The 15,236-nt window shown below is 45.7% G+C and overlaps 1 protein-coding gene across 3 annotated transcripts in view; it reads right to left on the bottom strand.

Annotated features, from left to right (window-relative positions):
• DNAJB6 (DnaJ heat shock protein family (Hsp40) member B6) overlaps positions 1–15,236 on the bottom strand; it is an 80,292-nt gene that overhangs the window by 53,069 nt on the left and 11,987 nt on the right. For all 3 annotated transcript variants that reach the window (XM_054495202.2, XM_063668053.1, XM_063668052.1), the window contains exons 2-3: positions 5,670–5,760; positions 1,062–1,171 (exon numbers count right to left, since the gene is read on the bottom strand). In XM_054495202.2, coding sequence (XP_054351177.1) covers positions 1,062–1,171; positions 5,670–5,734 — 175 coding nt within the window. In that variant the 5' untranslated portion in view covers positions 5,735–5,760. The remainder of the gene's footprint in view (positions 1–1,061; positions 1,172–5,669; positions 5,761–15,236) is intronic.

Genomic DNA, 15,236 nt, shown 5'->3' with positions numbered 1-15,236 from the left:
TTTCCTCTAAAACAAAGGGGGTGGGCCACAGTGTCACCAGAGAAAGCAAGGCTGGTGGTGTGCTGGTAGCTGTTGAAGGTGGCAAGCTTACACTGGGTTCCTTCTGATTGGTTTTGTTTTGTTTTGTTTTTTGGAGACAGTCTCACACTGTCGCCCAGGCTGGAGTGCAGTGGCGCAATCTCGGCTCACTGCAACCTCCGCCTCAAATTGGGTTCTTTAAAAAAAAAAAAAAAAAATTGTTGTAAATAAGGGCCAATTACCTGACCATATGCAGATACACTTAACCAAGTGCCCACTTCCAGGGTTCAGTTAGTCCATCCCTAACCTTGGAAATGCCTTGGCCTTTGCTCGCAACAGGCCACCCAGCACTGCAGCATACAGGGGCACTGTGTGGCTTTCCAGTTCTGTCAGTGTTCCCCCACCCCAGGCCCCATGCAGAGCCTTTACTTCCCCATGGAACCCTGACTGCATCTAGGCGACAGCTGACCTCTGACCCCTCACCCATTTGTGAACTAGGCCAATGGATCTGACTTCCAGTAACATACAACACCTCTGCTCCAGACCTAGGAGGGGAAGACAGGCCTGAAACTGGAAATCTAAATTTTAGCTGTATGTTCCATCCCCTCTTTTTGGGAACTAATGACATCCTCTCAAGCAGTAAAGCTGACTCCACTGGAATGGTATTGTTTAAGCCAGTGGGGGTGAGCAAGGTCAGAATGATCACATACATCGGGGGCAGGCACGCCACATGCACAGTGACCTGAGTCCCGCAACCTCCTCTCTCCCGGGTTCCTCAAACCCAGGATGTCTAGTCCTGTTTTAAAACAGCCATCCTAAAAGAAACTGCTAGAAACCCTGGCGCTCCTCAGCACTCGTGGTTACCTAAATCTATTCAAATCTTCACGAGAAAAGTAAAAACCTCTCACAAGGGCCCAAAATCCAGTAGGCATCAAAAACAAGTCACTTGAGTCCATACTATGCTACTCTGAGGAGGATCCCAACACCCACTCCGCATTCCGGCATGCCCGCTCAGGGTCCTTCAGCAGCTCGCTGTCACTCACCATCCGACAGCACTTCATATGCCTCCGCTACTTGCTTGAATTTTCTCTCTGCTTCTTCTTTATTCTCGGGATTTTTATCTGGATGCCACTTCAGTGCCAGTTTCCGATATCTTGGAAAGAATAAAGGATATTGATCACATTCTAAATCCAGAAATCAACTATGCTTCAGAGCTGCCAACTGGTGAGATGAATACTGGTTTTAATTGTAAAACCTCCCTTTCCTCTACAATGAAATACACAAAGTTCTAAAATCCAGATAGCCAGGCGTAGTGGCGTGCAGCCACAGATAGACCCAGCTACTCCAGAGGCTGAGGCGTGACAACTGCTTGAGGCCAGGAGTTCAAGGCTACAGTGAGCTATGATCACACCACTGCAGTCCAGCCTGGGCGACAGAACAAGACCGTCTCAAAATTAAAATTGTAAAAATACTCGTTAAAGTAAGTTTTACAAACAAAATCCTGATAGCATAATACAAACAAACCTCTAGAGATAGAAAAATGAAGACCACAGTGTCCACAACATGGCCTGACAGTGACAAGACTGAGCAAGTATGTGAAGTAAAGGACAAAGGCCAGGCGCGGTGGCTCACGCCTGTAATCCCAGCACTTTGGGAGGTGGGCGGATCACCTGAGGTCAGGAGTTCGAGACCAGCCTGGCCAACACGGAGAAACCCCAACGCTACTAAAAATACAAAATTAGCCGGGCATGGTGGTGCATGACTGTAATCCCAGCTACTCAAGAGGCTGCGGCAGGAGAATCACTGGAACCCGGGAGGCAGAGGTTGTGGTGAGCCGAGATTGCACCATTGCACTCCAGCCTGGGCAACAAGAGCAAACCTCCGTCTCAAATTTTTAAAAAGGGAAAAAAAAGGCCTGGGTCACTGAGCAGCAAGATCCAACATCACCATTCATATCCTTCCATGTTCTGATTCCCAGGACCCTACTTCCTCAGCCAGTCCACTACTTAGCTCATCTGTGTGCCAAAGGTGAGTCACCTGCCACCAAACAGGCCAAGATCTCAGAATCTTTCAAACATTCTCTGTGCCAGATTCAAGATCTAAACAGAGTTAAAACACTGACTTCTACAAAGATTCTATGACCAAGGTCATGTTCTGTTGCAGAGTTCCAATTGACCAAATAATTGCATGCTATTTAAATACAAAAAAAAAGGCCAGGTGCAGCGGCTCACACCTGTAATCCCAGCACTCTGGCAGGCCGAGGTGGGTGGATTACCTGAGGTCAGGAGTTCGAGACCAACCTGGCCAACATGGCGAAACCCATCTCTACTAAAAATACAAAAAGCTGGACATGAAGGTGTGCACCTGTAATCCCACCTACTCAGGAGGCTGAGAGAGAAGAACTGCTTGAACCCAGGAGACAGAGGTTGCAGTGAGCCAACATCATGCCACTGAACTCCAGGCTGGGTGACAGAGAGAGCCTCCGGCTCAACATGAATACATGAATACATGAATACATGAATGAATGAATGAATGAATACAAAAAAATCCTCTAATCTAATTAGCAAAACCTAAGCAGCATATATTCAAAAGGAGGATAATATTAAAAAAGAGAAGCAGCGTACCCCTCAAAATCTCAGACTAGTATAAATCTGACAGTGCTTTTAACACTTGGCAAGTTATCACTGTAAAGCTGTTGTGGCTCAGTTTAACTTACAGCATGTTCAACAAAACCTTGGCTTAACCATACTAAAATCTGATTAAAGCTGGAGTCCAGAATACTTAACAGTAATGTATGTCACTGTGGACCTAAACAAACATGTAGCAGCCGGGCGCAGTGGCTCACGCCTGTCTGTAATCCCAGCACTTTGGGAGGCTGAGGCAGGCAGATCATGAGGTCAAGAGATCGAGACCATCCTGGCCAATATGGTGAAACCCCGTCTCTATTAAAAATATAAAAATTAGCTGGGCATCGTGGCGGGCGCCTGCAGTCCCACCTAGTCGGGAGGCTAAGGCAGGAGAATCACCTGAACCCGGGAGGCAGAGGTTGCAGTGAGCTGAGATCACGCAACTGAACTCCTGCCTGGGCGACATAGCGAGACACCGTCTCTCAAAAAAAAAAAGAAAAAAATGTAGTAGTGGATCAAATAACCCTAAATGTGCCAGAAATCCTCAATCAAAAATAACAGACCATACAAAAGACAAAAGAGAAAAAATGATTAGTGTGCAGTACTACCCACCATCTAGTGTTCATATGAAAACTTGGTAATGGATGAGAATGCAGGACAAGATTCAACTGTATATGCCCCAGTCATACACTACTGAAATATTTAAAAATCAAGGTGTAATACAACATGATATGCAAGTGTAAACAGTGCCAAATGACTTTGAATGTTGACCTTCACACCAGTACTTCAGCACCAAGGAAGGAAGGCCCATGGTGTGTGATTCAAACACAGGAAGAGTCTGGTACCTCAGGAGAGATGCAGAACAGGTGGCAGCCACAGACCTTTAAGTCCTCAAACAAAAACTGTCAACATACACAAAGCCAAGAGTACACAAGATAGATTGTTCTAACAGCATGCATCCCACAGCTATCATTCTGCTCATTTTTAAAAGTCAGCATTTATACAACTGTACGCTGAGGAGTGCAGGAAATCTCACTGCTTTTAAAGGTAACAGCCTTCTCTAAATTCAACACCATGCTAGAGACACTCAGCAACCTGTATGCTCTCAGAAATAACTAAAACCAATCTATACTCTCTAATGACCTCTATCATAAACGTATGTAATTTCCATCATTACTGAAAGTACTGTACAGATATTATGCTTATCCATTGATAAGGTTTGGCTGTGTCCCCACCCAAATCTCAACTTGAGTTGTAACTCCCAGAACTCCCAGGTGTTATGCGAGGGACCCAGGGGGAGGTAACTGAATCATGGGGACTAGTCTTTCCCGTGCTATTCTCCTGATAATAAGCCTCACAAGACCTGATGGGTTTATAAGAGGTTTCCGCTTTTGCTTCTTCCTCATTCTCTTGCTGTCGCCACGTAAGAAGTGTCTTTCGCCCTCCTCCATGATTGTAAGACCTCCCCAGCCATGTGGAACTGTAAGTCAAATTAAACCTCCTTTTCTTCCCAGTCTCGGGTATGTCTTTATCAGCAGCGTAAAAACAGACTAATATATCCATTAACTTATTCGAGAGGAGTAAAGTATTCCCAACTGTCTTCGTTCTATAATCTGTCAAGTATTACTGGCCATTAACACTATTGATAAAAATAGTGTGAGCCTAAAGTGTGCAGCACAGGCTTCCTCACAGTGTGGGAAACCTCACTCTACTGGTGACAGCATCAGGGCCCGCCTGACCTCTCCTCAGTGGACTCCTACTAGGTTCCTCGGCAGAGATTTCAAATAATCTTCAGGCAACGTCAGCCATCCTGACTTGGCTTTTTTGAGACAGGGTCTCGGCTTGGTTGCCTAAGCTGGAGTGCAGTGGCACGAACATGGCTCACTGCAGCCTCAACTTCCTGGGCTCAAGCAATTCTCCTGCCTCAGCCTCTGGAGCAGCTGGGACTAAAGGCATATACCATCACACCCAACTATTATTGTTATTTTTTTTTTTTTGGTCAAGACAGTATCTCATTTTGTTGCCCAGGCTGGTCCCAAACCCCTGGGCTCGAGTAACCCTCCCACCTAGGCCTCTCAAAGTGCTGGGATTAGAAGTGTGAGCCACTTGCCTGGCTGTAATTTAGCATTTTAAAATGAACTATCTCAGCTACACACAGCGGCTCACATCTACAACCGCAGCAATCTGGGAGGCCAAGGCGAGAGAATCACTTGAGCCCAGGAGTTTGAGACCAGCCTGAGCAACATATTGAGACTCTGTATTTTTATTAAAATTTAAAAATTAAGCAAAATGAACTATTTGGCCCCCAAAAAAGTTAATTCTATCTTCAGACCCACTAAGTCTAGCAGTATAGACTTCATTATTTATTAACAATTTTTTTAAAGCTGGTTCCAACTATTCCAGGCTAACTGCTCTCTAGCTATGTTAAAATCTAACAATCTGTTTCATGACGTCTTTGCTGTATACTCTATATTCACAGTTAACACCTCATTAATTAAACAGACTAAGGTTACCGTGACAGCCTTCTGTGGCTGGAACTGCCCTCCTCACACTGGCCAGGCCCTGGTCACACAGATGCAGGTACCACAGGTAGCGGTGCAGTTCTCAAACTTTCATATGAATCAGAAGGGACTCCAATGGCATAGGCTGAAGCCCAACAATCACAACAAGAAAATTCAAGTGCTATGTACTCTGGGCCCCTACCTTCCAAAGGGGCACTCAAGAGTGCCAAGTCAGCTCCATTTTCAAAGTCCAATGTAAAAGATGTTTGGGATTATCTCACATCCTCAGTGAAATAATCATCGACTTCACATATAAACCAAGTGACTGACTAATGAAGAGCAAAGCCCAGGCCTAGACTGCAAATGCTCCTTGTTAACTGCTCTGTCAAATTAAACTATGTGGCATTCAAAGACTGATATACTACATTAAAAGCCATTTTCATAGGAAATAGAAGAAGTTATACTACTCAATTACCAATGTACCACTGTGAAAATGCATTATCTCAGAAATAAAATTACTTACGCCTTTTTAATATCCTCGGGTGAGGCATGTCTCTGCACGCCTAGAACTTCATAGTAATCCACCATGTTTTAAGAGATTGTTGGAATGGGTCCTGCAAGTAAAAACAGGTGGTCAGTGATGAGGCTGCTGGGGATGGGCAAGTCACTGTGGTGGGATGGGTCTGGAGAGAGAGGAAGGGGTAGTGTCACCTTAGCACCTACTGGCCTACAGAGGGAACTTCCACTAGAGCTAACCACTAGCCTGCTGGGCCAAGACCTTGTCTGGGAACTGGTTCCCAGATTCATACCCTAAGACCCTTCTAGAGATGGGGAAAAAAGCTCTGAAATAGCCTAATAATAGCCTAAACTAAATAAAAACAACAGGTGACTCTGAGGCAGAGACTCCGTGCCACTGGACCACTAGCTGACAAAGTCTGTCATGTGTTCCTAGACACAGTCTGTGCTCAGGGAACGTCAGTTACCTCTTTCATTCAATGCATTCCTGTGCCAGGCGTCGGGCAAGACCACGGGGCTCCAAGGACAAACACGTTGTCCCTGCCCTGAACCAACTTCACATGGGAACAATAGAAAGCCATCCTTCCACCATTCTGTCACCCACACGACAGAACAGCAAAAGCCCTCCCACACATCTCCCAAGAGAGAAAGACCTTTTACTACACAGTAGTTAGCGTAACTTTACCGTCTGGTTCCAAGCTCCCATCCATTCCTCTACCAAACAAATACAATATTGCCCTGTTGACCACGCTAATTAGACAGTATCACTACCAACTGGAAGGTGGAAAACCAGCAGCAGAGATTCATTCCCTAAGTTCCCCTATGGATTACGTGGGCAGTAAAATGTTACTTCCCCGGGCAGTAAAATGTACAATGAAACCCATTCTGCTTCTGCCAGCTCTAATGGAGGATGTAGCCTCCGGTCCCACAAGGAGGAACTAAACACACACTGCTACTTTAAGATATGACGTTTCCTAACCAATTCACTTCTTTAAATTTGACTGGCTAACCTATTCTATTAAACCAACAATCAAGAATCTGCATAGCCGGGCACGGTGGCTCACACCTGTAATCCCAGCGCTTTAGGAGGCTGAGGGAGGTAGATCACTTGAGGTCAGGAGTTTGAGATCAGCCTGGCCAACATGGTGAAACCCCGTCTCTACTAAAAATGCAAAAATTAGCCGGCATCGTGGTGCACGCCTGTAGTCCCAGCTACTCGGGAGGCTGAGGCAGAAGAATTGCTTGAACCCAGAAGGCAGAGACTGCAGTGAGCTGACATCATGCCACCAGACTCCAGCCCATGCCATCGGACTCCAGCCCGGGCGACAGAACGAGACTGTCTCAAAAAAACAAAAAAAACAAACAAAACAAAACAGTATCACAAAGCCACAAAGAAACATCTGTGAAAACTTCAACTCCTGTTTTTTGTTTTTTGTTTTTTTAATTGAGACAGGGTCTCACTTTTATGCTGATCTTGGTCTCAAACTCCTGGGCTCAAGGATTCCTCCCACCTCAGACTCCCAAAGTGCTGGGACTGCAGGCATGAGCCACCAAACCTGGACCTAAAACTCTTGTTTTTATGGAAGTCCTTTAATCAAAAAACAAAAAACTATAATGGAAATCAGGATCTATTTAGATGTATATAAACCACATTATCAATTCAACAAAATGACTAACATCAAACTTAGAAATGTACATCTTCAAATACACGACAGCAAAGATTCTACATGTGAAGTTTAATATGCCAACTACAAGATATGGAATTTAGAGTATCAAAATGTTCTTTTTCTTAAGTAGATTTGTTCCCAGTATTTTTAAAATTACAACTTAGAAAAAAACTTGTATGGTTCCCATTTTCTTGTAATTATTCCAATTTAACGTGATCAGCTTTGCTGGATACATAATAAAATGAAGATAAAATATTAATTGGAGAATGTGCCTAAGGGTATACCACTGCACAGTTCTTTCCATCCATTTGGAAATATTCAATATAAAATATTGGGGAATTTTTTATGTAATAAGTTACAAGGTAAGGAACCCCCAATTATGAAAGATTTCCCCCCTGGTAGTTAGAATGACATGGCAACATACAGGATTCAAGCCACACGAGTCCGACCAGTCTCTAGAGAAAAGACAGGAGTCGATTCCCGTAAGTAGAAACACCGCAATCTTCTTTCAGTAACTAAAAACCTGCCCATCAGTCACAGCACACAAGGCAGAGCAGCCAACAAGCAGTAGGAAAGCCAGCGTTTCTTCACGTCTCCCTCACTCCCTTGGCTGAGTGACTACGTGAGGTTACTTCCACTCGAGCTCCAGTTTGCTGCCAAGGATCTGAGATGGCATTTTGGCAGTGATGCCAGCGGCAGTACCCAGCAGAAACGGGGAAGCTGCTAATCCACTCTCACTAACAGAACAAGAGCAGAAATCTCAGTACCAATCTTCCCATGCCAGACATCTGGATCATTCCCTCTGAACACTATATATAGCAAGAGGCCATTCAATGTGCCACACACCAAGCACACGTGCCCTCGCAAGTCCAAACAGCTCATCTTCTATCTGCACTTGTGTGCCTGTGTTTGTGCGTATGTTGGTGAGAATGGGAGGAAGACACCCCCCGAGGCAGCGAGCACAGAGGTGAGAACGTGGGTGTGGGCGAGGGCCGCATGGCCAGCTGGGGAATGCTGTGATTTACTTCACCACCAAAAACACTCTCACTGAAAGCCTGCTCTGTCATGTACGTGCAGCATCCAGTAGCAGCACTCAGTAATCATGCAGCACTCCATCAGATGGCTAGTTTCCTTACCAAATGAAGGCTACCCTACGAGGAAAGCATAAAGGCAGTAATGAGAGCCACCCCCTGGAGTGGATGCCCTCACCTCCGCGCTCCTCCTGCACTGCTTACCCTTAGCCGCTCCACTTCCTTGCCTGGACTCATGCCCCAGTCCTGCTGCAGCTCCCCACTGCCTGCCACTGGAGGCTCTTATTTAAGGTCAGTAAAAAACCCACACCACCACCCACAGACGTTTCCCAGCTCTCCTTGTCCAACTTCTCTCTCCAACTGCCTTCCATCACCAGCTTTCACCCCTCCACTGGCCCACTAAAGAAACTACGGGAATGCTGGCCGGGTGCGGTGGCTCACGCCTGTAATCCCAGCACTTTGGGAGGCCGAGGCGGGCAGATCACGAGGTCAGGAGATCAAGACCATCCTGGCTAACACAGTGAAACCCCATCTCTACTAAAAATACAAAAAATTAGCCAGGCGAGGTGGCGGGCGCCTGTAGTCCCAGCTACTCGGGATGGTGAGGCAGGAGAATGGCATGAACCCCGGGGGGCGGAGCCTACAGTGAGCCGAGTTCGTGCCACTGCACTCCAACCTGGGCGACAGTGAGACTCCGTCTCAAAAAAAAAGAAACTACAGGAACACTAAAGTCTCAAGGCCAACTCTCATCCTACATGTGGGTTTTCATCCTTTCTCATTACATAAATATCATTTACTTACCAATGAGTCCCAGACGTAAGCTCCAAGCTCAAGCCTCTCCTGGGCACTTCAGACACAAATAGACAGATGACTACTTGACACAGCCACTTGGATGTCCAGCAGACATCCTAAATAGAACACGACCAAAATTTAACTCTTAATCCTCCCCACCTTCTACATATCTGGTCATTTTCTAGTAAATTCTACCTTGAGCTCCGAAGTGCCTGTGAAATGTTCACCTTCGCCAACATCACTACACTCAGCACACAGACACAAATAAATCACAAAGTTCTGCCGAGTCTACCTCTGAAATACCTGCAATTCATTCAGTGTTCTTTATCTTCACTAGCATCATTATCCCTTACTCTGAACTACGGCAGCCTCTAATTTCACCCTGCCCTGTGCTCTCAGAGATGTCAGCTTATAAATGTGCAGATATTGGCTGGGCACGCTGGCACACACCTGTAATCCCGGCACTTTTTAATACCAAAGTGGGAGGACTCCTTGAGCCCAGGAGTTGGAGACCAGTTCGAGAGCGTGCCACAGCACTCCAGCTTGGGTGAGAGTGAGACCTGTGTCCAAAAAAATGAAAATAATTTTTTTTAAAAAATTAAAACTAAAAATGAATAGCTGGGCGCAGCGGCTCACACCTTAATCCCAGCACTTTCGGAGGCCAAGGTGGGTGGATCACCTGAGGTCGGGAGTTCGAGACCAGCCTGATCAACATGGAGCAACCTCATCTCTACTAAAAATACAAAATTAGCTGGGTGTGGTGGTGCATGCCTGTAATCCCAGCTACTCAAGAGGCTGAGGCAGGAAAATCGCTTGAACCCAGGAAGCGGAGGTTGCGGTGAGCCGAGATCGCACCATTGCACTCCAGCCTGGGCAACAAGAACAAAACTCCATCTCAAAAAAAAAACAAAAAAAAAACAAAAATGAATAAACGGAATAAACGTACAGATTATTATCACAACAGATACAATCTGTGGTCCTGCCCTGGACAAAACCAGCTATAAAGGACAGGTCAATTCAGAATTACATTGAAATAAAAATTTACTATACTGGCTAATGCTAGATAAAGCAAGAAAATTTAAAAAGCTATCCAAAATCAGACTCAGGCCAGGCGCAGTGGCTCGCTCCTGTAATTCCAGCACTTTGGGAGGCCGAGGCAGGGGGAACTGCTTGAGCCCAGGAGTTCAAGATCAGCCTGAGAAACACAGTGAGAACTCTGCGCAACAAAAAAAAAATTTAAGTAGCCGTGCGTGGTGGCATGTGTCTGTCATCCCAGCTACTCAGGAGGCTGAGGTGGGAGGATCACTTGAGCCAGGAAGGTGGTCAAGGCTACAGTGAGTCATGACTGCGCCACGGCATTCCAGCATAGGCAACAGAACGAGACCCTATCTCCCATCCAAGCACTAACCAGGCCCAACTTATCACACACACAAAAAAAAAATATACACACACACACACACCCCGGTCAACAAAAACAAGGCGACACACAACCTGTAACTAAGAATAAATGACAACTAAATACAATCTGGGTTCCTCAGATGGTTTCTAGAACAGGAAAAGGACATTAGCAGAAAAACAGGTGGAATATGAATAAAGTCCACATTTAACAGTACGGTAGCGGTGTCAACTGCTTACTTTTGAGAAATTCACCACAGTTACCACAGTTACAGAAAGATTAAGGAAAGCTGGGTGAACGGTATACAGGAAAATCCCTGTACTATCTTTGCAACTTTTCTGTAAATCTAAAACTACTTCAAAATAAAGTTAAAAAGTTCAAAAAGATGAAGTGTACGTCAAAAGGACACAGAAACCAAACTGGACCGGGTGCGGTAGCTCACACTTGTAATCTCAACAATTTTGGAGCCCGAGGCAGACAAATTGCGTGAGCCCAGCAGTTCGAGACCAGCCTTGACAACACGGCGAAACCCTGTCTCTACAAAATATTTTAAAAATTTTAAAAAAAAAATTGATAGGGCAATTCCTGACCTTAACGAGAATGTGGGCTTCAAAGTGAATTGACTGAACTGAATGTAAAACCTACATCTAAAATTCTTGAGGTCACGTCACTCTAAAAAGCCAGAAAGCACTAAGAATCAAGGATTTACCACCCTGCCTTCCCTGTACAGGGAAGCGGTAATGTTCACAGCACAGGAACTTGGAAGTGGAACTGGGTGTTTATCGTAAACAAGCCGTGGTTCCTTGGAAAACTACCTACTCACTGTGGTTGCTTCTCCACCCTGCGAAGCGGGTGATATCCACTTCCATGGCTATTTGTAGATGATGCTCTCAAAGGGAAGAAAGCCCTGGGCTCCATCTAGAACATCCTAAGTGCTACCTGCTTGTGATGAAGTAGAAAGGAACCAGTAATACACGGAGTGGATGGTCTCACACAATGAGGAAGTGGGAAGGAAAGAGAAAAGCAGGCAGGAGCGATGGGCACAGAGAGCTGCCTGAGCACAGTCAGAACTCATCTGCAGAGATGCCACACCCTCACTAGGGAGCCAGCAGGAACAGTCGAAGCACTTTGGCTCCAAATCACCCCCACCCCCATCACCATACCACCTCATTCCACATTCAGCTGAATAAATACTGAGAGAGTAATCCACCATCAAATACACTGCATGACTAAGTAAAGCCTTCAGCAATACTCAAGATACTCCTAGCTTACTTGGAGTAAAAAACAAATTATATATACACATATATAAACGTATATATATATATTTTTCAGACAGAGTTTTGCTCTGTTGCTAGACTAGAGTGGCACAATTTTGGCTCACTGCAACCTCCAACTCCCTGATTCAAGTGACTTTCCTGTCTCAGCCTCCGGAGTAGCTGGGATTACAGGTGCCCACCACCACACCGAGCTAATTTTTGTATTTTTAGTAGGGACGGATTTCATCATGTTGGCCAGGATGGTCTCGATCTGCTGACCTTGTGATCCGCCCACCTCAGCCTCCCAAAGTGCTGGGATTACAGGCGTGAGCCACAATTCGGAGTAAATATTTTAAATTGACAACAGTTTTGGGTTTTGTTTTTTTTTTTTTTTGAGATAGTGTCTCGCTCTCTGACGCCCAGGCTGGAGTGCAGCGGCGCAATCTCGACTCACTGAAACCTCCCCACCTCCCAGGTTCAAGCAATTCTCCTGCCTCAGCCTCCCAACTAGCTGGGACTACAGGCATGTGCCACCACACCGACTAATTTTTTGGGGTTTTTTGGTTTTGTTTTGTTTTTAAGTAGACACAGGGTTTCACCATGTTGACCAGGCTGGTTTCAAACTCCTGATCTCAGGTGATCCGTCCACCTTGGCCTCCCAAAATGCTGGGATTACGGGCATACACCATATCCAGCCAAACAAGTTTTGTGGGGTTTTTGTTTTGTTTTGTTTTGTTTTTTTTTGAGACAGTCTCACTCTGTTGCCCAGGCTGGAGTGCGGTGGCACAATCTCAGCTCACTGCAAGCTCCACCTCCAGGGTTCACGCCATTCTCCTGCCTCAGCCTCTTGAGTAGCTGGGACTACAGGCATCCACCACCACACCTAATTTTTTTTTTTTGTATTTTTAGTAGAGACAGGGTTTCACCATGCTAGCCAGGATGGTCTCGATCTCCTGACCTTGTGATCCGCCCTCCTCAGCCTCCCAAAGTGCTGGGATTACAGGCGTGAGCCACCACGCCCAGCCCACAACAGTTTTTTTAATAGAGTTTTTGGTAAAACCCTGAGTTGGGAGACTGTCAGGCTTAATTCTTCCAACTACTATTGACCTTCAACATTATTTTCGAAGACTCAGAACAAAAACAGTGAGACAGTATTCAAAGACAGGACGGGTATGGTGGCTCAGGCTGAGAGGGGCGGATCACCTGAGGTAGAGAGTTGGAGACCAGCCTGACCAACATGGAGAAACTCTATCTCTACTAAAAATACAAAATTAACTAGGCATGGTGGCACATTCCTGTAATCCCAGCTACTCGGGAGGCTGAGGCAGGAGAATTGCTTGAACCTGGGAGGCGGAGGTTGCAGTGAGCCAAGATTGCACCATCGCACTCCAGCCTGGCCAACAAGAGCAAAACTGTCTCAAAAAAAAAAACTGGACAAAAGTTAAGCAGCTGGCTAATGTCTGGCATATGCTACTACAGAATCTCTCAGAATTAAAAAGTTGTTGTCTCTGGCCAGGTCTGGTGGCTAACACCTGTAACGCCAGCTAAGACTCAGGAGGCTGAGGCAGGAGACTCACTTGAACCTGGGAGGTGGTAGTTGCAGTGAGCCAAGATCGCGCCACTGCACTACAGCCTGGGAGACAGAGTAAGACTCCATCTCAAAAAAAAAAAAAAAAGGTGGTTGTCTCCAAGTACTTCGAGAAAAGTGCCATATTGGGCGTCTTCCTCAAACTCTTATTAAATAAAAGGACTTTTATATCACCAAGTTCAAGCTCTGACTCATAAGGCATCCACACTTCAATAACCACTAATTAGTGCAACCTTTCTCTGTCTGAACAAACACCAGTGACCAGCACTCATTATCTCTAAAGTCAAGCCCTGAATTTTAGTTAACTACAGGAATTCTTCCTTATGCTGGGGAGTGGGAGTCTCCAAGGAATTTTCACCCTTTGGTCCTTGTTCAAATTATGCGATACAGGTTCAATTTTTCTTCCACAGAGTTGCCTTTGGATATTTGGGGGCTTTATCTTGGCAAGTTTTTCTGTCTCTAGGCAAATATACCCTTAGAATTCTTCACAGTTCCTCCTGAGAAACCCTGACCTACCTGGTCCCTCCCCTCTGAGCAAGCTCCAATGTTGTAATGTCTTAGTGCCCCTAATCCAACACAGATACTCCAGGGACAGTCCAACTGCCACCAACAAAAGATAACAAGACCCACAGCTCTCTTTCTGATCAGGACTGGAATATATACCAGGATGCTACAATTAACAATAAAATTTGGGCAGGGTGCAATGGTTCATGCCTGTAATCCCAGTGTTCTGGGGACAGAGAAAGAGGGAACGCTTGAGCTAGGGAGCTCAAGACCAGCCTGGACAACAAAGGGAGACTCTGAATCTACTAAAAACAAAATAAGTCGCTGGGTGTTGGCCAGGTGCGGTGGCTCATGTCTGAAATCCCACCACTCTCGGAGGCTGAGGCAGACAGATCACCTGAGGCCAGGAGTTTGAGACCAGCCTGGCTGACATGACGAAACCCTCTCTACTAAAAATACAAAAATCACCTGGGTGTGGTGACGTGCACCTGTAACCCCAGTTACTCAGAAGACTGAGGCATGAGAATTGCTTGAACCCGGGAGGCGGAGGTTGCAGTGAGCTGAGATCGTGCCACTGCACTCCAGCCTGGATGACAGAGCGAGACTCCGTCTCAAAAAATAAAATTAGCCAGGCATGATGGCACAGCGTATGGTCCCAGCTACTCGGGAGGCTGAGGTGGGAGGATGGCTTGAGCCCAGGAGGTCTAGGAGCCGTGATTTTACCACTGCACGCCAACCTGGGTGACAGAGCAAGACTCTGACCCAAAAAAAAAAAAAGTAATAAAACTCTGCTAAGTCTCCTGGTCTTTTCTAACCTGGGGTCACGGTCCTGCCTTCCCATTACCTTTGGGCAGGTAAGACTCTCAAGGGAAGGGAGGGTCACAGCTTGCCCAACTGTTTCATTTTAGTGAGACTGGCCCCATTAGTCAACCAATCAAAGCCGTCCTAATATTAAAAGAATACTGTCATTCTGATTGAATTTAATCATACAAACTTACTATTTTTAACACACTGTATGCTAACTTTGGAAATAATAAAAGTCACCAAGTTTAGTGGAAGACAAGCATGTAAACAAACCAGTCGTTTACAATTAAGACAAATATGCACATGGCCGTTGCAAGGGCTCACACCTGTAATCCCAGCACTATTGGGAGGCCGAGGCTGGAAGACTGCTTCAGCCCAGGAATTCCAGATAAGCCTGAGCAACACAGCAAGCCCTCATCTACACAAAAAATAAAAGAAGTTTAAAAAGACAAATACGCACAGAGTGCTGGGGAGATGGTATAGAGACCATGAGAAAAGGAAAAATTAACACTGACATTTGACTGATGAAATGAAAA

This window comes from Pongo pygmaeus, chromosome 6 (genome assembly GCF_028885625.2).
Source record: "Pongo pygmaeus isolate AG05252 chromosome 6, NHGRI_mPonPyg2-v2.0_pri, whole genome shotgun sequence".
Taxonomy (NCBI): domain Eukaryota; kingdom Metazoa; phylum Chordata; class Mammalia; order Primates; family Hominidae; genus Pongo; species Pongo pygmaeus.
This window is presented reverse-complemented; position numbering and strand designations above follow the sequence as displayed.